This window comes from Doryrhamphus excisus, chromosome 2 (assembly GCF_030265055.1).
Source record: "Doryrhamphus excisus isolate RoL2022-K1 chromosome 2, RoL_Dexc_1.0, whole genome shotgun sequence".
NCBI classification, from domain to species: Eukaryota; Metazoa; Chordata; class Actinopteri; order Syngnathiformes; family Syngnathidae; genus Doryrhamphus; species Doryrhamphus excisus.
This window is the reverse complement of record NC_080467.1, coordinates 5,886,220-5,909,964: the sequence shown is the minus strand read 5'-3', so window position 1 is coordinate 5,909,964 and position 23,745 is coordinate 5,886,220. Positions and strand designations below refer to the sequence as shown.

At 41.3% G+C, this 23,745-nt stretch overlaps 1 protein-coding gene across 3 annotated transcripts; it reads right to left on the bottom strand.

Moving 5' to 3' along the window:
* Positions 1–35: 35 nt before the first annotated feature.
* Positions 36–22,680, bottom strand: ogdhl (oxoglutarate dehydrogenase L). 3 transcript variants are annotated; one of them, XM_058060803.1, is made up of 23 exons: positions 22,583–22,680; positions 20,651–20,871; positions 20,402–20,575; positions 20,233–20,335; positions 18,777–18,892; positions 18,554–18,708; positions 18,160–18,306; positions 18,008–18,098; positions 17,756–17,935; positions 17,551–17,679; positions 16,211–16,390; positions 15,969–16,121; positions 13,047–13,149; positions 12,854–12,982; positions 11,256–11,406; positions 8,770–8,897; positions 8,527–8,705; positions 8,395–8,466; positions 7,515–7,640; positions 5,312–5,384; positions 5,069–5,232; positions 3,621–3,778; positions 36–3,544 (listed from the first exon to the last, which is right to left on the bottom strand). In XM_058060803.1, exons 2-23 carry the CDS (start codon positions 20,867–20,869, stop codon positions 3,421–3,423), a joined length of 3,054 nt encoding a protein of 1,017 aa, XP_057916786.1. In that variant the 5' UTR covers positions 20,870–20,871; positions 22,583–22,680; the 3' UTR covers positions 36–3,420. The 3 variants fall into 3 exon arrangements, with proteins under 3 accessions (XP_057916786.1, XP_057916780.1, XP_057916794.1); XM_058060797.1 differs by having other exon boundaries at positions 17,756–18,098; XM_058060811.1 differs by lacking the exons at positions 20,651–20,871; positions 22,583–22,680 and having other exon boundaries at positions 17,756–18,098; positions 20,233–20,358; positions 20,402–20,537.
* Positions 22,681–23,745: the final 1,065 nt, after the last annotated feature.

Genomic DNA, 23,745 nt, shown 5'->3' with positions numbered 1-23,745 from the left:
TATATATATAAACAAAAATATAACATGGTTAACCATAAAGAGATGCAATGTAATGTCAATGCTCAAATAGTGTGTCAGTTGGTTGCTAGGTAAAGTAAGACACCGCTTTTCATGTTTACTAAGGTAACGTTAAAAGCAGGCAATTTTGAGCATGCTGCTTCCTGGTTGGTTAGTGCTTCTTAGATGAATGTGTAGCATTGCTGAAAAAAAAACGACTTAGACCAGGTACCAGCAAGACCAGCATATGTTATGTTTTTTGTGCTGGACCTCCAGACCAGCATAGACCAGCTACCAGTGAAAAAAAACAATGTATGCTGGTCTGTGGTGGTAGATGGTCTATGCTGGTTTTTCCAGCTGAGTTATTCTGTAGACCCGAATGGTATTACCCAAATAATAATATTAGATTATCTTTAATTAAGATTAATTAACTGTAATTCATTATATGAAGCATTTTTGGTACAATATTATTTTATAAGATATACATTATTTATTTTATTGTGGTGTTTTTTGCATTGAAAGCAAAGCTACTAGCTAGATGTGTTTATTTTTGTATCATAAGGCCTGCTGTGGAGGTGCAATTGTAAAAAAACTACAAATATACTGTATGAAATATATGAAACATACATAGTAGAGGTGATATTTATGGACTGTACCGCATTTATTTTTGTCTATAAGAACAAGCAGACGCGTAGTTGAAGTCTATGTAACATATACACAGTGATGCATGTTAGCAGCTCACACACACACACACACACACAGGAAGACCAACATTAGTGTATACGTTATATATGTACATATATACACGTATGAGCTTTGTGACTCCACCAGCTTTCGCAGGTTCAATCTACTCTGTGTATTCAAGTGTACTTTAATGGAGCATTTGCACGCAAAGAGACAGTTAAATAGCTATGATGTTTATTTACACATGAGGGTTCAAAGGAGACCAGCGAGCGAGCGTCAATAACTGCCCGTCGAGCCTCACGGGCTTTGTTGGCGGCGTTTGTGTGTGTGTGTGTGTGTGTTCGAGCCTGATGTCGCAAAAAGTAAACAAGTCTCTGCGCCAGCTGGTTGATGTCTGCTAATGAGGATGGCTGTGACGATAAAGAGGCATTCCTTCACTAACGGCTCAGATGGCAAAAAGCAAAGGCAGACACGCGTCTACTGATGCCTGTCAGAAGCACTTTAATTACTTAATATCACATATATCAAAGTGTTCTTTATACACAGGTACTGTGTAAGGATGAAACTACATCGGGGGCTGCGTGTAAAAGGAGAAACGCTAAAGTCATAATGTCATGTCCACAAGTGGTAATGGTACATGAAAATCAGCATTCCGCAACAATAATCTTATTAATGTCGTTATGCAATCGACTTATCTTCATCAATGGAGAAAGTTGTGGTGTTGTTGTAACGTTGTTATGTTACAGGGGTGAGAATAAAGTTATATGGCTCTGAAAACATTGTGTGAAGTGATGAAAAAAATGTTGCCAGAAAAAAAGTCATAATGTTCCAAGAGATACGCATGGTGTTCCAAAAAAAAGGTTGCAAAGTTAAGAAAGAAGGATGTAGTGATTGTTATGAGAGTAAACCCACAAAGGAACCAGAAGAATATTATTATGATTAGTGTTAGGAAAAAAAACTTGGAAATTTTTGTCAAATTGGCTGTAATGTGGGCGGCACGGCAGTCGAGTGGTTAGCGCGCAGACCTCACAGCTAGGAGACCAGTGTTCAATTCCACCCTCGGCCATCTCTGTGTGGAGTTTGCATGTTCTCCCCGTGCATGCGTGGGTTTTCTCCGGGTACTCCGGTTTCCTCCCACATTCCAAAAACACGCTAGGTCCAAATTGTCCATAGGTATGAATGTGAGTGTGAATGGTTGTTTGTCTATATGTGCCCTGTGATTGGCTGGCCACCAGTCCAGGGTGTACCCCGCCTCTCGCCCGAAGACAGCTGGGATAGGCTCCAGCACCCCCACGACCCTCGTGAGGAAAAAGCGGTAGAAAATGAATGAATGAATGAATTAATGGCTGTAATGTTGCAAGAAGAAAACAATGACAAAAGTTCTGGTGTTGGGAAAAAAAACTTGTAATATGTTATGCTATTACAAGGAAAAGGTCAAAGGTCATAAAGGTAAGAAAAAAAAAGTTGTAATGTTGTGGGAAAAAATAAGAAAGTCAAAATGTTACGAGGGGGCTGCACGGCGATCGAGTGGTTAGCGCGCAGACCTCACAGCTAGGAGACCAGGGTTCAATTCCACCCTCGGCCATCTCTGTGTGGAGTTTGCATGTTCTCCGCGTGCATGCGTGGGTTTTCTCCGGGTACTCCGGTTTGCTCCCACATTCCAAAAACATGCTAGGTTAATTGGCCACTCCAAATTGTCCATAGGTATGAATGTGAGTATGAATGGTTGTTTGTCTATATGTGCCCTGTGATTGGCTGGCCACCAGTCCAGGGTGTACCCCGCCTCTCGCCCAAAGACAGCTGGCATAGGCTCCAGCACCCCCCGCGACCCTCGTGAGGAAAAAGCGGTAGAAAATGAATGAATGAATGAAAATGATGATGATTATTTAAGAACAAAGTTTAAATATTTTGGGGGAAAACAGCAAAACGGAGTGAAAAAGAGCAAAAATTGAAAAAAAGACATTTTTCACGCTGTATATCACTAAGACAAGATGCATTCTTCTTTGAAATAAACAGTCTATAACAGGGGTCGGCAACCTTTACTATGAAAAGAGCCATTTCACCCACTTGCCCACTAAAGAAAAATAGCCTGGAGCCGCAAAACGTTGTATGTTTAAAACAACATTGGAGGGGAAAAAAAAGACGAGTTGGAGTACTCTTGCTAGTACTGGAGATAAACTTTTGTTTTTAAATGAGCTCTAATTTATTTTTTAGAATCGTCAAATAACTCATTAATAATAATTAATAACTCAAATAACTCAAAGTATTACTCATTTCCCTTCATGTTAACCTGTCAGAGAGAACTGGATAGCATCCTGTCTGCTCATTCAGTCACCAGTCAGAACTCAGTCAGGATGCATTCATGGTCTCACACAAAGTTGGATTTTTGTAAACTCATAACAAAGACGTGCATTTTCACCACACGGGTGCTAAAAAATATTCAAGCATTGCAAAGGGAGCCGCAACAAAGAGGCTGGAGAGCCACATGCGGCTCTGGAGCCGCGGGTTGCTGACCCCTGGTCTATAACTTCTTTACACAATGGCAAAGTGGCAAATTTGCATCTTTTCATTTTTCACGATGAAGCCCTCCCTGGAAAAATGTTGGGACACATCTGCCTGAGATTAAAAATATAATTTTGCTATTTGCATAATTTGTATAGTATAGTATATTTGTACTAGTAAAACATGTTAAGTAACCTAAAAAAAGACCCAGAGATAAAACTGCACCTCCAGTCCAGTTCAAGCTTTCCTCCCCTGGAAGGCATCGAGGTTGAAGGCCGTTTCCATGAACTTCTTCAGCTCGTTCAGGTGTGTGGACTTGTTCCCTGTCGCAGGAGCGGCGGCAGGGTCCCGCCCGACGTACCTGAAAGAAAAACACAAGTGTGATTTAAATGATGCATGACGTACCAGCAGAGGCACATGTCGACCTAAGCCCCCACCAGACGGGCCTCTTGTTGGCCACCACGGTGAGAAGACGAGGCCTGATGTAATCGTAGTAGCCCATGTTCTTGTGCTCCTCCTGACACCAGATCAGCTCAGCCTCGCTGTTGTGTTTCTCCACCTCCGCTCGGACCAGGTCGAAAGGGAATGGGGAGATCTGGGACAGAAGGATGCATCACTGAACTGCATTTGGAATTTGACTGGAATATTCAGGAAAAAGTCGCACTAAAATCAAGCCTTCAGCCACCTGCAACGCCAGCGTCATGGCGATTGAAAAATGAAAAAGTTTTCCCAGAGACCTCAGTGGCGGCACACCAGCTGCTTGGCGCTTGTGCCTGAATACAGTGCACCTTGCTGGGCCACGCCAGGTGGCTCCTTCTCCTCTGTACTCCGGTTCTCCTGACTTCCATAGCGGCACACCGACTGCTCGGAACATGTGTCCGAATATAGTGTCCTCTGCTGGGCCACACCAGGTGACTCCCTTGCCTCTATACTCTGGTTCTCCTGATAGTAGTGATGTGGTAGTAGTCATGCCATGATAGTTGATTAGGACAAATCAACAGGTACACTTGGTCAAATCCTAATTTGTTCAAGTCCTTCTTACCTCCTGGTGTGCACAAACTCCAGATAAATCTTCATTTCTGTTATTGGTACCATATACGTCTTGAGAAGCACAAATTTATTGGTACTGGTTTGAAAAAAAACATGTTGTGGGTCTCTAATAATAATAACAATAACATTCATTCATTCATTTTCTACCGCTTTTCCTCACGAGAGTTGCAGGGGTGCTGGAGCCTATCCCAGCTGTCTTCGGGCGAGAGACACCCTTCGGTACACCCTGGACTGGTCGCCAGCCAATCACAGGGCACATATAGACAAACAACCATTCACACTCACATTCATACCTATGGACAATTTGGAGTCGCTAATTAAGCTAGCATGTTTTTGGAATGTGGGAGTAAACCAGATAACCCGGAGAAAACCCACGCATGTACGGGGAGAACATGCAAACTCCACACAGAGATGGCCGAGGGTGGAATTGAACCTGGGTCTCCACCAAAAATAAATTATTATTGACCCTTATGTGGGCGGCACGGCGGTCTAGTGGTTAGCGCGCAGACAGCTAGGAGCTAGGAGACCAGGGTTCAATTCCACCCTCGGCCATCTCTGTGTGGAGTTTGCATGTTCTCCCCGTGCATGCGTGGGTTTTCTCTGGGTACTCCGGTTTCCTCCCACATTCCAAAAACATGCTAGCTTAATTAGCGACTCCAAATTGTCCATAGGTATGAATGTGACTGTGAATGGTTGTTTGTCTATATGTGCCCTGTGATTGGCTGGCCAATGAATGAATGAATGACCCTTATGTATGCATGCTGGTAATGTACTAAACCAGTACCAGTACCAATACCAGTACCTGCGTCCGGGGACTGCAAATGTTGAAACAAACCTGCTCCAGTCTGATGATGGCGACCTCGTTCTCCAGGTTCTGTTGTTTCCTCTCTTTGCTCAGCTCATAGTAGACTTTCCCAGTGCAGAAGATCAACCTTCTCACTCGATCCGGACTTTGTCCAGAAGGTCCCTGGTCCGGGATCAGCCTCTTGAATCTCGTACCTGCACAAGTTCAACACAAGGCAATATCAACTTCCTTCTTCAACGTCTGGCAGATGTTAACAACAGAGTGAAAGTCCACCTTTGGCGAGGTCGTCAAAACTGGACCTGGCATCAGGGTGTCTGAGCAGAGACTTAGGCGTGAAGACAATCAGCTGGGAAAACAAGAAAGTTTTCATCACACAAGGCCGCCATGTCATGTGACATCAGCACAGGGACGACATCATAAACAAAAGCTTTGGAGTTCAGCCAAGCGAGACAAAGAATACTTATTTGCCTTTTTTAGTGCAAAAAGAGACAAATAACACCATATTCCCTATTGACATCCTGACTCATTTGCTCACAGTGCTTTATTTTCTCATGCTCAGTGGAGCGTCACATGTGCAGGCGACAGGGGATCACTTAAGACCGAAGCTAAAAAACACTCAAGCTGTGCGTGAAGAAAAGAAAAACATACAGTAGATCCTCAGCTTTTTGCAGGCGTTACGTTCCTGTACCAGCAGGAAATGACAAAAAGGTGTTTATTCTTGACATCATCCAATATGTTTGGGGCAACATTTGCAATAAAAGTGCGAAATCTCAAAGCTAGTTGAGAAAATCTGCTTTTTATTTGTTATTCTTTGTGTATTGTTTTTACATTGTTTATTGTCATTTGTTTCTACCTGCCAGGGGATAACAGATGGAAACTAGCAGTTGTGCTATAATCTGGCATATCTGTATTTTTGCAGATGTTCATCAACCTGCATTGTCACTAATAAATATATAAATAAATGAATCATACGTAAACTGTGGTGTAAAAAAAACAAAAAGAAACCAAAAAAAACAAGGCAAAATTTTAAAAAAACATTAATTTTTTTTTTTTTTTTTTTACAGAAACCTAATCATCCAAAACTAGCGCATCCAAAAAACAAGACTGCAATGGAAAGCCAAGACAAAATTTTGACCGAAATGTTCACTGAAAATACCTAAATACCTAAATTGGGGTGTATGAAAAACCAAAACAAAAAATAAGACACGACTTTTACATAAACAACCAAATTACAAAAAAGGAATGATATGAAAACTGTGGCGTATTGTACGATTGTACGAAAACCTAGAAAAAAAACGAAAACCGAATCATCCAAAAACTGGAATACATGAAAACCAAGACAGTGTTGAAATATGTTTTTTTGTTGTTTTTTATCGGAATATGAAAAGCAATAAAAAAAAATTATAAAGTTGTAATTTTTTGAACATTAAGTTGAGGATCATGTGAAAATAAAAGTCATAGTGATGATTGTGGAAAAAAAATGGAAAAATGGAGTGGAGGGCAAACCTCCACTCTTCTAGCATCTCCTCCACCTGTTCCTTCCTCTTACTACAAATCCCAATGTCATCTGCAAACATCATAGTAAACATCAAGGTAAAAACACTTTTTAAAAAGTCGTAATAATATGACAAACAAAACAATATATATATATATCGGATATATCGGACTCGGATATATCGGAAATTCGCTCACAACGGACAGATAAAAAAGAACCAATTTTTCTGTAATGCATTTCCAATAAAAATTCATTGCATATATCGGACTTTTTATAACAGATTTCGCCTATTTCGGACAAAATCTCCAGTCCCGTTCCAATGCATTTCCATTAAATTTCCCTGGCATATATCGGATGGCCGCATCGTGGCGCTCCGATTCGCCGAATCGTGACAGGCCGCTATACGACGTCATTTGCAGCGTTTGCAGCGTTGCCTGCACGTCCAGGTACATTGGAAACATAGTCAAGGAAGTGCCTTTTTATAACAGATAAAATCCGATTTACGCATATATCGGATATAAATCCGATATATGCGTAAAACAGACATTTTCCGGTATACGCATATAACGGATTTCGTTTATATCGGACAAAACCATTGGGAACAAATGAATCCGATATATCCGAGGTTTACTGTATTATCAGAAGAAAATCATAGTTTTAGAAAACAATTACAGAGATGATTTAAAAAGAAAGTTAAAATACTTGTCAATAAAAAAGAAAAAAAAAGCCAATAATACGCTTTTGGCCAACTGACTGCTGACGGGGAGAGAGGTATGGCCCCTAGTGTCCACCCCAATACGTTGCCTACAGCCACAGTTGTTAATGGCTAATGTCGGATGGTTATTTGCCTACATGGTGTTTGACTGAATGGAGTCATCATTTGGAGCTTTTACGTGTACAATTGGAAGACAATCTGGAAAAAAAACCCAACATAAAATAAAATACCGAAAAAAAAAAAAGACAGTGAAAGTCATGCTTTACCGGCTTCCTGAACGGCAGCAGAATCTGCCGTCTGAGCACATGACAGTAGTTAGCAGGCGTGGAGCAGTTGACCACAATCCAGTTACAGTCGTACAGCTGCTGCACTTCAAAATCTCCGCCAAAATCCTAAAATCAAAAAGAAAATGTGAGTTTTACTTCCTTGGATTGAAGCTGTGAGCGACATCATTTCGTACTAACACACTGAGGATGCTAATGTTGCCACTAATCTTTTGATCGTATCTTCTGCTGATGCCTCCCGGGGTGCTTCCTCACATATGCTGACCCCTGGGACCTGACTTAACCTTATACTTATATATATATATATATATATATATATATATATATATCATATATAGATAATTAGCACTTACGGTAGTAGATTGTGCAGGCATGCCCAGTAGGATACAATAACGTTACCGTCAGTGTAAAATTAAAAATAAGCAAAAAATTAAGCGCGATAAAGTCAGAGAGATGGTTGGGACGTGTCCAGAGGACAGATAGTGAATATATCGAAAGAAGGATGCTGCCAGGTAGGAGGCGAAAAGGAAGACCAAAGAGGAGATTTATGGATGTAGTGAAGGAGGACATGAGGGTAGTTGGTGTGAGAGAGACTGCTGAGGTTCTCATTGGGAGCGACCAGGATGGATAGGATCAGGAAGGAGTACATCAGAGGGACATTACGTGTTAGAGGACTTATGGATGTAGTGAAGGAGGACATGAGAGAGACAGATGCAGAAGACAGGGTTGGATGGAGGACATTGGTTAGCTGTGGCGACCCCTGAAGGGAAAAGCCCAAAGAGAAAGAAGAAGAAGATTCTATTCTATTATATCTACTAAAATAAAATAGTATAACAGAATTGAAATAAAAAGGTAGACCTACTGGGAAGTGATCTGGATCATCTTTGCTCATTTGCAGGAAGCGCTCAGGTCGGGCTGATGAATGTTCTGGACCCTGAGGACAGATGATAAGTACATGTCATGTATTTCCCAGAAATGCATATCCTCTCCTTACCATTCCCTCCATCCCGTGCGGGAGGAGCAGCACGATGCCGTTGTTGCGGACCCACTTAGCCTGACCGGAACTGATGAACTGGTCTATGATGCACTGGGCAGTGTTGTGAAAGTCTCCAAACTGGGCCTCCCAGAGAACGAGGACGTCGGGGCTGGCCATGGCGAAGCCCAGCTCGAACCCTGTGTGCACGGTCAGCGTGAATGCGGCACTTGGAATGTTTTAACGGCGGTGTGCTCCTTTTACCGAGGACGCCATATTCCGACAGGGAGCTGTTGCAGACTGTGTAGGGCGCCTGGTCGCTCCACAGGTGGTTCATGGGGACGCATGTGCGTTTGTCCACCTCTTGGTCGTGAAGGACATGATGACGGTGGCTGGAAAAAACATGCAGGAAGTGCTTAAAAGACTTCGGGAAGGACTAGAAACAAAAAGGCAAACCTTGCTGTTAAAATGTGGTAGCTATGCTAGCGTTGCTAGTATTTAATATAAGGCGTCTGTTACTTTGTGCAGAGTTGTGCACTTTTTAGCAGTTTTTCCAAAAAATATAAATTAATAAATCATGTGAATGGGGGCACGGTGGTCGAGTGGTTAGCGCGTAGACCTCACAGCTAGGAGACCAGGGTTCAATTCCACCCTCGGCCATCTCTGTGTGGAGTTTGCATGTTCTCCTCGTGCATACGTGGGTTTTTCTCCGGGTACTCCGGTTTCCTCCCACATTCCAAAAACATGCTAGGTTAATTAGCCACTCCAAATTGTCCATAGGTATGAATGTGAGTGTGAATGGTTGTTTGTCTATATGTGCCCTGTGATTGGCTGGCCAGGGTGTACCCCGCCCGAAGACAGCTGGGATAGGCTCGAGCATACCCCCACCCAAGTGGCATAGAAGATGTATGGATGCAGTATGTGCACACCTGGAGGTAAGAAGGACTTGAACCAATTTGGATCTGAACGGACCTGTTGATTTGTCCTAATCAAATCAGGAATGGAACTTATTTTATTTGGGATTAATGTTAATTAAAATTTTAGTTTTTTTCAAATGAATGTTTTCTCTGTCCTTCCCCGTTTTTGTTTTGTTCGTCCTTCATTTGCCTCCAATTTGTGTCCCATAAATGTCATTTATGGGACATTTCCAACATGGCGTGTCTATGGGGGCCCCATTAGCGGGGAAAAAAGGGGAGCACCGGTGGCGCCGCACACATCCTAGACAAACACGTCGAGTTGGGTGTGTCGCCGATACACTCGCTCAAGTGGAACACGGCAATATGCTCAGCTCCTGTGAGAAGAAGTGAGCGACGGGAGGAAGGAAGTAAACAAAGTGAAGGTGGAAGGAGCGGATGCGTTTTTTGACTGTTGATTTCCACGAGGGTGTCACTGCCAAACGGGAGGCTAAGGAAAAAGGGCAGGACAGTGTCTGGTTAGTTAATGTGATGTATGTCGCTGGGAGTGGGGGGGGAGGGTAAGGGGTCGCAGAAGATTGGCTGCTGGAGAAATGATGGGGGACAGATGAGACAGGCGCTGGCTGGATGCGTTCATGTGTCACGTCTTTCTTTATGCCGTGCTGACACCTCGTAGGCGACACGAAAGAGAATAAGATGACGTCTCACCGCTCAAGACGACCTCAGATTATTTAACAACAGTCCAGCTGATTGATTACAACAAGCGCATGCAATACACCCTTCCTAGACAAGTTATATATGTACTGTTAGCGCTGCCTCGCTAGTTAGCAATTCCTTCCAAAGGTCAAACTAAAACACAATATTATGAAAACTGGCGAGTGTGAAAGCCAAGACGGTGTTTGAAAACCTTCACAAGAATACGAAAACCCAATGATATGAAACTGGGCCACATGAAAACCTAGTTGTTTGTAAACCAAGGCAACATAATAAATCATACATAAACTGGGCTGTACATAAACCGAGGCAAAATTTGGGTGGAAGTTTTCAACAGAAACAGAATCTTAAAAAAACTGGGGCATACTTAGACATACAAGGGCATACAAAGACAGTGCTGGATAAACGAGACAAAATTTTTACAAAAATATTCAATGGAAACAAAATCATACTCACACTAGGGCATACAAAAACCAAGACAAAATCTTGGTCAAAGTTTTGAACAGAAACAGAATCGTAAAAAAACATATCTTACGTATCTTAGTAGTCTACATTAAAAAAAAAAAGATACTTTGTTGTTTATTATCGACTCCTATACTGTTCGTAGCTAGCGGCGAGTGTGACCAACCACAGTGGAGTGGGTGTGCCTGGAGGCGGGCTGTGGGTGGAATACATTAAAACAGACCATTTTTATGGAAATCCAGCTGAATAGGTGCAGATTCTGGAAGAACTATAAAGCCTTGTGTGCTGGTTATTGTGTGTAGCTGCTCTATAGGAGTCCAAACTCAATACAAAGGGGCAAAAAATGAGCATAATAGGTCCCTTTAAGATAGATGAAAACCAAGACAAAACTGTAACAAAAAAATTCAACAAATACAAAAACAAAGGCAGCGTACAAAAACTGAAAACAAACGTAAACATCATGCTAAACTGGGGTGTATGAAAACCAAAACAGAAAATGACAAGACAAAAATGTGAGAAAAATATTCAACAAAAAACAATAATACTAAAACTGGGGCGTTGAGTAAGCGATGAGTAACAGCTTGCAGAAACTTTTCATTTTGGATAGAGCTCTTATTAAATTCGATCTGCAGGTGTACCTTGCAGGAAGTGCCGTCTCACCTGAAAGTGCCCCTCTCCACATCCTGCCCACTGAGCCGCACGTGGGTGCCACCTTTGAGAAGAGATCCAAAGGCCATGTACTCTCCCAGGGCCCAGTCCAGCTGACGAGCCTTAACCAGGTCAGCTCGGCTGCGCAGGACACGAGACAAACCTTGGAGGCACACAGACACCAAATCATGAAAAAAGGGATGCTCTTGCAAACTGAAGCAAGCTGAAGCAGTAAAAGGAATGGTGGTGCTACAGAGACTGAACGCTAAAATCATCTGAATTAATGAGTACAAACGCTGATGGAAAAAGCTCTAGCTGGCCACCACATTAGGTACGCCTGCACCATCCAATGACCTGCTTCAAAATGCACGAAAACCAGAGCGTACAAAAACCGAGACAAAAGAAGTAAAATGTGAGGGAACAAAGACGGTGCTTGAAAAGTTGAAATATTAAGGAAAAAATACTTTTTTTTTTTTTAAACGTTGCAATTTTTGAAAATTGTGGAAATATGTCAAAATGAGTCCAAATATCAAAGCAAAATTTTGAAAAAAAAATGTTAAATGTAAACTGAATCATACCTATATCATACTGGGGCTTACAAAACATTTACAACAACAACTAGAGGCGAGGTACACCCTGGACTGGCGGTCAGCCAATCACAGGACACATATAGACAAACAACCATTCACACTCACATTCATACCTATGGACAATTTGGAGTGGCCAATTAACCTAGCATGTTTTTGGAATGTGGGAAAAAAAACGGAGTACCCGGAGAAAACCCACACATGCACGGGGAAAATATGCAAACTCCACACAGAGATGGCCGAGGGTGGAATTGAACCCTAGTCTCCTAGCTGTGAGGTCAGTGCGCTAACCACTCGACCGCCGTGCAGCTTCAATGGAAACCAAATCATATGTAAATTAGGGTGTACAAAAACCAAGACAACATTTTTACAAAGATTTTTAACAAAAACCAAAGCACACAAACACCCACTCTTTATTTACCTAAAATGCAAAAGGGATTGGGTGTTGACACAATATCCTTTTTATTCAAACTGATGACGATAACTTTCTGCTTTTCAAGGCTGACATTGGAAGCCATAACTCCTATTTTAAAATTTGGATGTAACTGTAGTCTGGAGGTAAGAAGGACTGGAACATACTAAGATGTGACCAAGTGTACCTGTTGATTTGTCCTAATCAAATATCATGACATTACAACCACCATATCACTACCACCAGGAGGACCAGGGTAAGAGGGGGACGAGCCACCTGGTGTGGCCCAGCAAGGTGCACTGTATTCGGGCACATTGTATGCAGCAGCCGGTGTGACGCCACGGAGGTCTCTGGCAAAGCTTTTGCACTTTTCAAAGGCTGCGATGCTGGTGTTTCAGGTGGCTGATAAGGGTTTGGTTTTTTGGGAGGTCACGGGAGGTTAACGTTACAAGCAGGAGAAAAAAGGAGTGCTTGATTTGCTCACCTGCATAGTACGGTGATCTCACCTCATTGCAGCTACTCTGAACTATTATGTTATTGGATCGGTTTGACAATAATAATTGTAGTGGCAACTTAGCTTTTTTTTTTTTACTTTAATAAAGAAAACTGACCAGGATGTATGGTAAAGTCTTCCAGAGGTACTGAGCTGGCAGTCTGGCCAATGTGGTGCATGATCTCCTCGTCCAGTCCCGTCGGGGGGCAACTCATGGTCTTAGGTTCTCCTTCTGCTGTGAAGAAATCTACAAGAAGATCGAAATGAATAAGAGAAAAATAATGACTAAGGAGAAAAAAAGAGTTTGGTACCGGGCCAGGGCGAGTCCAGCCAATGTCGGATGTGTGAGATCTTCTCGTCCTTGGAGCTGGTGTACGCTTCCTCACATATCCTGTCATATTTAGCCACTTCCTCCTGCGACCACACATTGACCAGTTCATCAACAATATAGTGCTATGTAATTTATTTGTATCACACATACCTGAAATGATGTAGGAAAAAAACAATAAACAAATCAAAACATCATAACATTTAAAAATACAACTTTATACAACAAAGCTTTAATAACTGAAATTGCGAGAATGTACAACAATTTTTCAACTGGCCTTAAACTTTTGATGAAGGTTGTATGTAAAAATGATGAAGGAACATAAAATATACGGATGGTGTAACCCTTCTATAATTAGTCATTGTTTATTCTGTAGCTATGTATATATTGTCGAAGGAATCAGCTAAATATTTATCAAGCATTGTGTCAATATTATTAGTATTACAAACACTATTTGTTTTTAGTATTGCTAGTTTTTGTGACATTTCCCTCTTATTTTAGAAATTATCAATGTTTTGATGTTACATGATTGATATTATCGATATTATTTTTATATCAGGTTTTAAAATTGTTGTTATAAACAAGAGTTAACACACAAAATGACATGGAAATTGATAAAGTAGTAACGTGGATACTTAATAATAATAATAAATAATAATAATACATTTTGCATGTTCTCCCCGTGGCATGCGTGGGTTTTCTCCGGGTACTCCGGTTTCCTCCCACATTCCAAAAACATGCTAGGTTAATTAGCCACTCCAAATTGTCCATAGGTATGAATGTGAGTGTGAATGGTTGTTTGTCTATATGTGCCCTGTGATTGGCTGGCGACCAGTCCAGGGTGTGCCCCGCCTCTCGCCCGAAGACAGCTGGGATAGGCTCCAGCACCCCCGCGACCCTCGTGAGGAAAAGCGGTAGAAAATGAATGAATGAATGAATGAATAATACATTTTATTTGTATAGTGCTTTTCAGAGTACTCAAAGACGCTTTACAGTAGAGAAAAAGAAATAAAAATAGAGTTGAATAAAAAAATATATTAAAATATATTATATTATTATATTATTATTATATATTATATTAAAATATATTAAAATACGTGTAACAATAATGCAACAATACACTGTACAACAAAGTTGAAAATGTATTTTTCTTTATTTTTATAAATAAAGAAAAATATATTTGAAAATAGGCTACACGGCGGTCGAGTGGTTAGCGCACTGACCTCACAGCTAAGAGACCCGAGTTCAATTACACCCTCGGCCATCTCTGTGTGGAGTTTGCATGTTCTCCCCGTGCATGCGTGGGTTTTCTCCGTGTACTCCGGTTTCCTCCCACATTCCAAAAACATGCTAGGTTAATTGGTCACTCCAAATTGTCCATAGGTATGAATGTGAGTGTGAATGGTTGTTTGTCTATATGTGCCCTGTGATTGGCTGGCCACCAGTCCAGGGTGTACCCCACCTCTCGCACGAAGAAATGGCGAATGAGAGGGGATAGCCAGCGGTGAGAAATGGTCTAACCCGCCAGTCATAGCTCAGCCTGGCTCTAATATGAAAAGGCTATTTGCGACTGTCCACATTGCAGGGTTCGTCCATGAAGGCAACGTCCATCAACAGCATGCACGGAGGCGATGCTGTATATGTATGAATGGTTATTGCCCTTGAATGGAGGTGCTGTTTTGGATGAAGTGATGGCAGTGAATGACACATTTACATCTACTGCAGCATCAAATGTCACTGCAGTTTCCACACTATAAATCCTGCGTATTTGGATGATCCTGCAACCTAAGGTATATATCCAAATATATATACTGTACATATAGAATTGATAATATGCTGCCCTTACAGCTGCACTTTTTGGGGAATTTTACCCATCATTCACAATCCTTATGTGATACATGAACACAGGTCTTTCTCTTTTCTGTGCGTTCTAAAGATATAAAAACAGATAAAAAGAGGCAGCTAATTTACGCTTGTAATGTAACAAACCTAAAAAGTCTGCTATTAAAACACCTCCACAAACTTCAACCAAGGTTTTATGGTTTTATATCCATAATGTAAGCATATAGTAACAGCTACATTGATGATATTGTGTCATACTTACAGTATTTTGCTCGATTTAAGCATTAGCGAAACTTCCTTTGTGGGAAGATGTCACATAGCAACATAGAAAAGAATGCTACACTTAGCTGCCTCTTTTCATATGTTTTTTTTTTTATTTTCATGTTGGATGATGGGCAAAAAAAAAAGTGCAATTAATTCATTAATTTTTCTTTAAAATTTTCAGTTCATTTGGTGGTGCTAATAGACAGAAATACAGCACATGTCCTGTCCTATCATTTATCTTTTAATAAAATAGATTTTAAAATGGCCATAATTCACACATTTGATTGATCGTGATTAATTTGCAAACGATGATTAATCAGTTGCGATTGGCTGCCCACCTCTGCCCACCAGTCCAGTGTGTACCCCGCCTTTCGCCCAAAGTCAGCTGGGATAGACTCCAGCACCCCCCTGCGACTGGATGGATGGGTGATTAATTTAATAAAATTTTCATGTCTCACGTGAGGATTGTGGATGATGGGCAAAAAAGTGCACTTTTCCTTTAAGTGGGGTGATGCAAAGAAATTGAACAATACGGAGCATACCGGATGCCATTTCCAAATACGTGTCTCCTTTGGAGATCAAGCCTTTTTTTTAGTTCTTCATCTTATCAAGACATCGTGGACAGTTGTATGCTTTTGTGTGAACAGTCATGGGAAGGTCCTATCTTGACACACTCCTAAATATTGTAACCTCATCTTTTCAGTACAAAGTAAAAGAAATTTCACATAATTTCTCTTCCTGTTGGTGAGATGGCTCTCCATCCCAATATTTTTGTCTATGGTATATGGCGGTTCATCACCTCAAATTCCTGCAGCGTGACCACTCCCTCGGCAATGAGTTTGTCGGAGTACTTTTTCAGCACGTGTTCCTGCCGGCGTATCTGCTTGTACATCAGAGGCTGAGTGAACATGGGCTCGTCCATTTCATTGTGGCCAGAGCGCCTGTAGCAAACCTGAAAAACAACATGGAGGATGTCCTTCAATAAAGCAAAGCATGGTCCTATACTGAAACTATATTGAAGTATGAATTCCAGGTAGTGACCAGGTCGATGACAACGTCCTTGTTGAAGGTGTTCCTCCATTCCGCAGCCACACGACACACGTACACGACGGCCTCGGGGTTATCAGCATTAACGTGGAAGATGGGAGCATTGACCACTCGGGCGACATCGGTCGGGTAAGGAGATGAGCGAGCGACCCGAGGGTCTGTTGTGAAGCCGATCTGCGAATGGTCAAACCACACAGTAGCGTCACATCTCCTCTTGGATGTCTGCTGAGAGCGTCTACCTCCGTCTGTCTATTATAAAAGCTCATATTGTGCTATGAAAAGCATTTATCTTCAATCTGTAATTTGAATTTTTTATGAACAAATTTTTTATGAACAAAAACAGCTTTTGGTTTTTCAGATCAAAACTACAAATGTGGAGGGAATTTTTAGTGGCTGTATTTGTTAAAAAAAAAACTATAAAATAGAGATACATGCATTTTACTGGACAGCAAGCATTTGGGCAATAAATGTAATGTATATTACATTTATGTTTTACTTTTTTTAAATGTCACAAATGTTGAAATATGCAAATTTTTACATTTTAATATGTTTGAATAAAAAATAATAATGAAACATCTGACTCACAGTGTCATTTTAATAAGAACACTTTACACTAAATTCATCACATAGCGACTTAACACTCAAAAAGTGTACCGATATACCCACTATGAGTATTAAAAAAAACTTATTAAGTTTTCCCATAAAGCCTTGCATCTGAGCAATGCATTAATTGGGGCACTGCAATGACTTCAGCTTCCTTCTGGGCTTTGGACTCCGGGTGCTATAGTTCCCTCTGGTGGACAGAGGCAGCACTGCAGTCCCATCTACCATTTTCTATGCTGCTTGTCCTCCATTTTAATATGTTTAAATAAAAAATAACAATGAAACATCTGACTCACAGTGTCATTTTAATAAGAACACTTTACACTAAATTCATCACATAGCGACTTAACAATCCAAAAGTGTACCGATATACCCACTATGAGTATTAAAAAAAAAATTATTAAGTTTTCCCATAAAGCCTTGCATCTGAGCAATGCATTCATTGGGGCACTGCAATGACTTCAGCTTCCTTCGAGGCTTTGGACTCTGGGTGCTATGGCTCCCTGTGGTGGACAGAGGCAGCACTGCAGTCCCATCTACCATTTTCTATGCTGCTTTTCCTCCATTTTAACGGTTCTTCTGACAGTAATGCATTATGGGTAGCTGCTAAACTCGTATTGGTACGGGTACATGTAACATTTCCAAGCTTCCTTTTGAGTGTTAAGTTGCTGTGTGACGAAGGAAACCCTAACTTGCTTTCTCTGGAATAGAAAAGAGCAGGACCCTGTCACCTGATTGTTGACCACCACATGGATGGTCCCATGGGTGGTGTATGAGGGGAGCTCACTTAGGTGGAAGGTTTCGTACACGACACCTTGCCCAGCGAAAGCAGCATCTCCGTGCATCAGGATCGACATGACCTAAAAAACAACGCATTATTGACCCAATAAGACAAAAAGGTCAAACATGGTTTGTGTTTTTCTTTATCATGATGACCTTTTTCCCGAGCGTGTCGCCCCTGTAGAACTGCTCGGCTTTGGCCTTTCCCTGGACCACCGGATCCACCGCTTCCAAGTGGGACGGGTTGGCCATGAGGGACAGCGTGATGTTCTTCTCTGTCCCACGGTTGATTCTCTCATGGTGCATCCCCAGGTGGTATTTGACGTCCCCTGAACCCTGCAGGCCATAACGGAGCTCACACAAACGTGTCTCCACATGGGGGGCGCTACCTCTACCGAGCTTCCTCACTTCATCAGCGGCCTCTAACTTGGGGTCAAACTGACAGAAGATCTGATCCAAGTCCTTCCGGATCACGTTGGCTAAGACGTTAAGCCGACCCCTGGGAGCAAGAACAGTCCATCATATGGATGAGCGGGAAGACAAGATGGAGTTTACGTTACCGATGCGGCATCCCCATGATCACGCTGTCGACGCCGGCGGCGCTGGAGACGTCGATGATGGTTTTAAGAGCTGGGATGAGGACTTCACAGCCTTCTAGACCAAAACGTTTCTCTGACGACCACTTCCTGGCCAGGAAGTCCTCAAACCTAAGACCAAGTACAGTCGTGTGAAATAATGACAACATTCTACTGTGTGACCTGCCATAAATACTGTACATTTTTCAACATTATTAGAGCCTTGTAGACATGAAATAACAGCCCTATAGTCACCTTTACGCTCCTATTAAGCCTAGGTCACAACCAGTCGTATTGGATGTATGAAATATGAAAAATCGAGGGATTGTGCTGCCACGGCAACAAGATAATAAGCAACGAGTCTTCATTCACTGCTGACCGTGTTGATCTGACGAGGCGAGCTAGCAGCGTCCTCTTCTCAGCGTCGCCCAACCGCATGATCCCAGGGGTTTCGAACTTCTGCCGAATCCACTGACACTGGGCCACGTTGTTGATGAACATGAATTCAACGCCCACGTGAGCGCAGTAGGACGCCTGGGAGGGAAAGGAAACGCTCGATGGCCTCCTTGCAGTTCCAGGAAAGGTAGAAGAAGAAGAAGTACCTCCAGTCTGTGTATGACCTCTCTCAGAGGGAGGGTGGTCTCTCCTCCTCCGATGAAGGTGGTGTGAGGAAGTCGGAAGCTTCTGTCCAGGTCAGACTCACCAAGACCATAGAACCCTGGTATGACATCATAGGGAGAAATACACTGATGCTTTACCAAATGGCTAATTATTATAAACATATATATAACAAACAGGTAATAAATATTTTCAGAGCTCTTATATATTAAAGTATATAATGATAATAATCATCCTTGATTAGATACATTTATATGATAAATACAACCAATTACACAATGTAATTATAGGAGTGCTAAAAATAATATACTATACATAAAAAGCATCTGTGCTTTTTATTGTTTATTGTACTTGAATTGTACTTGAATTTATTTTATTTTAATGTAATTTAATGTACAATCCTGTAATATGAAATAAATTTGTTTTTAATTTAATTTGAAATATATTTACTTACTACTTCATTTTATTTTACTTACTAAAATAAACATACTTAGAAATATATTTTTAATAAAAAATAATTGTAAAGTTCAATTAAATTCCATTTGACTTTGATGTATTTTAAATGTGTACATAAAATTAATTAAAAATATAATAAATGTAAAATAAATGTAATAGCCAAGTCCATTCCATTTTAATAATGAATTAAATTTAAAACTAAATTTCAGTTCATTTTAAAGTTAATTTTAAAGTTAATTTTAAGGTTAATTTTAAATTTGATTGAATTCAAAATAAAAAATAAAATAAAATAAAATAAAAATAGAAAAAAAAAGAACATAGATTTCAAAAACAAGCACCCTTAAAAGGCATAAATAAAACAGATAAAGCAGATAAGACAAAGACTTAAATGGCATTTTGAACAAAGGTAGGGCAGCATTAATTCACGAGAAAGCGATCTATTTGTGACATTCTTTTTCAGCTGATGTTACGTGAATATGCACTCCTGATAAACAGCTTGAAAAGTAGCAAAACAACATGTTTAATTTTGTCTTCTGAAAAGGAACGTCCAAGCGGCTCACCAAAGCCTCAGCCATTTTGTGCTTTTTATGAAGATTTTTCTGTAAATGAATTTGAATGGCTAGGATGAAATGTCTACTGTTGAGTAGCCGGTACAAGTAGCCTCCCCAGGGACAAAGCCCACCTGCTGAAACTCAAAGCTGAGCAACAAGATAAGAGGAGACAGGTGAAAATCAAATTAAAAGACAAAAGGGGCCAGGAATAGACTTCATGTATCAGCTGACCATGGAAAAGGCCTTGTTAGCTTTCATTAGGCTGCGATCCACCTTGTCACAATGCATCATGTGATGAAATGCTGGGACCATAAACAGACAGAAAATGTGAGCAGGAGGACCTGTGAGGACTTTGAGGAGCAGATGGCTGCAGGTTCAAGACCCGCTGCAGGTTCAAGACCCGCTGCAGGTGTTTGACCGATGTTTGCAGTACCTAATTTATCAATGGTGGTGATGAGATCAGAAGGAACGAAGGAGTCCAGGTCAGCATCCAGGATACCCAGAGGATCTAACTGGGCCACATGATGACCACGGATCTGCAAGAGGGGGGCAAACATGGCTGACGGAGCTATTTGTAGTCCGGATGTAGCGTGTGTGACTACCTGGTAGGCTCTGATGAGCGTGTGCACTGCCAGGTGGTCTTCAACCACTTTTTGCGTTGTGTCAGGTGAATGGGACAGGACTCGACCCTGAAGGAGGGTGGAGGGTCGTCTCGCAACCTCCTCTGCAGGCGGACTAGGTGCTCCCTTCCTGTTGCGAAAAAAGGCGTCCCACGACTGGAAAACCGTAGACGAGAAGTGAAAGAAGGGATGCCAGATGTCCAGATGTTACGTATTAGAAGATAGCGTTACCTCGTGAACATTTTTAGGATCCTCCAACCAAGCAAAGTACATCTCCTCCACATAGCCGGAGCTGCTGCTCACTGCCCCAGCCACTGTAGCCTCAGAGGAACAACCTCTCCTGGGATGGGGCCTGCACCGGGACAGAGTCCCTCCGCACCCTCCGCACCCTCGCCACCACAAACCTCTTCCGGCCCTCAGGACACATACCAGCCCCTGAAAATGACTCATGGCTGAGGGTGAAGACATATGAAATGATTAGCAAACACTTTGAATCTTTGTTTTTAAACTGGCAATCATTCTTGGAAGAACACCAGAAGGAAAGTTACCAGTCACTTTTACTACATAAACAATGGTTGAGTGGTTAGCGCGCAGACCTCACAGCTAGGAGACCAGGGTTCAATTCCACCCTCGGCCATCTCTGTGTGGAGTTTGCATGTTCTCCCCGTCCCCGGGTTTTCTCCGGGTATTCCGGTTTCCTCCCACATTCCAAAAACATGCTAGGTTAATTGGCCACTCCAAATTGTCCATAGGTATGAATGTGAGTGTGAATGGTTGTTTGTCTATATGTGCCCTGTGATTGGCTGGCCACCAGTCCAGGGTGTACCCCGCCTCTCGCCCGAAGACAGCTGGGATAGGCTCCAGCAACCCCAGCGACCCTCGTGAGGAAAAAGCGGTAGAAAATGAACAATGAATGAACAATCTCCGGTGTCCATATTTGCTCATTTCAATGTCTTCCCAAAATCCACAAGGAAAATATACTACAAATATTACAATGAAATATGATTAGATATTATATATATTGAATAGAATTAATACAACTATATAAAAAAAACCATACTACTTAAAAAAACTACTTATTTGCTTCATCGTATCAACAGTGTCAAATGTTGCAAATAAAAATAAAACTGAAAGTAACAGTATTTGGCTATTTGAATGTACCCTAAAAGGGGGCTGCACGGCCGTCGAGTGGTTAGCGCGCAGACCTCACAGCTAGGACACCAGGGTTCAATTCCACCCTCGGCCATCTCTGTGTGGAGTTTGCATGTTCTCCCCGTGCATATGTGGGTTTTCTCCGGGTACTCCGGTTTCCTCCCACATTCCAAAAACATGCTAGGTTAATTGGCCACTCCAAATTGTCCATAGGTATGAATGTGAGTGTGAATGGTTGTTTGTCTATATGTGCCCTGTGATTGGCTGGCGATCAGTCCAGTGTGTACCCTGCCTCTCGCCTGAAGACAGCTGGGATAGGCTCCAGCACCCCCCGCGACCCTTGTGAGGAAAAGCGGTAGAAAATGAATGAATATTTTAGTACTTTTGGTTTTTGGTTTTGGTTTCCCCCACACCACAACCCCTCGTTTATGTTGTAGGAACACCCCGATTGGCAGGTTTGCGGCAGAGCGGACTTTCAATGTGCCTGGGTAAAAAGGATGAGTGCTACTGGGGGTTCTGTTGTGTTACTAAGGACAACGACCCTCCTGCCTGGTCCGTTATTCACAATAATGGAACCAATGGGTTTTATCTTAGGTTTTTCTATGAGAACCTTCCAGGCCAGAGAGACCAGCTGGACGTTCCTTCACTCTGCAGCGGGTAACCGGTTGAATTTTTTTCCCATGGACCTTCCCTATGGATAAGTTGACCCATTTGACCTGTGGTCAAGAAACTCCCATTTCTTCTTTTTGCTCATACTAACTCTACTAACGTGTAAATGTACAACATTTCAAGGCAAGTTTTTATTTCCATTTGTATTTATAAAATATTAGGAAGTATAAAAACACCATTTCCGTCGCACAAATGCCATAAAAGAGTTAATATTTTCCAAATAAAAGGACTACGGGGAAACCCTCCTAGCATGCTAAAGGAAGCCGTGATTGTAAACAAAGACAAAGCCGTCCACGCCACAGAAAAACAAGTTGCTAATATGACGGGAATGATTCTCCTTACCTGCTCTTTACAGGAACTCTTATTTTGGCTCTTGGCTAGCTACCTGTGCTGTTAGTTTACCAGGGACCACTTAATCCCAACCAACCCACCCACCCACTCGCCCCCTTCCAACATAATCCCCGTAATCTGCAACACTGGCCTGTGACGTCACAAATGCGCGTGGCGGAAGTCGACAGGACAACGTGTTGAAAATGTCACTTTGTGCTCTCTTCTCAAAGACAGTCTTTTACTTTGGCTGCCGCCGCTGGGGAGGACGGAGAGACGACCAATGGCAGAGCTGGAGCACTCGGAAGATGGACACGCCCCCCTTTCGAAACCACACGCGCACACATTCGGACACAACATTAGGTACACCCCAAAGGAACTATGGCTCACAGGGAAGCACTAAAATCTTAGTCAATAAAGTCCATAAAGTCAATAAAAATACACTAATACATATGATTATTACTATTATATAATTAAAACACACGAATAATATGGCATAATAGCTCAAATATTTGAATAACAATGGGGAAGCACTAAAACCATAAATAAAGTCAATAAAAATACACTAATACATATGATTTATTATTATTGTATAATTAAAAAACACGAATAATATGGCATAATAACTCAAATATTTGAATAACAATGCGGAAGCACTAAAATCTTAAATAAAGTCAATAAAAATACACTAATACATATGATTTATTATTATTATATAATTAAAATACACGAATAATATGGCATAATAACTCAAGTATTTGAATAACAATGGGGAAGCATTAAAATCATAAATAAAGTCAATATAAATACACCAATACATATTATTTATTGTTATATAATGAAAATACACAAATAATATGACATAATAACATAACTTAAATATATAAACAAAGAACAATAAAAGTTCTCCCAATGCTAACATGTGTGACTCTGAATTATGTCTTATTATGTCTTTTTGTTTTTTTCAGTATGTTATATATTGGGCAATAGAAGTGGTGACTATAGGGGTGTTATTTCATGTCTAATAATAGGGCTCTAATAATGTTAATACTGTATTAAGAAGGTTGTAAACAGGGTTTTAATGCTTTATCAAAATATACCATTTAATAATAATGATAATAAAATAAAATAAAATAAAATAAAATAAAATAAAATAAAATAAAATAAAATAAAATAAA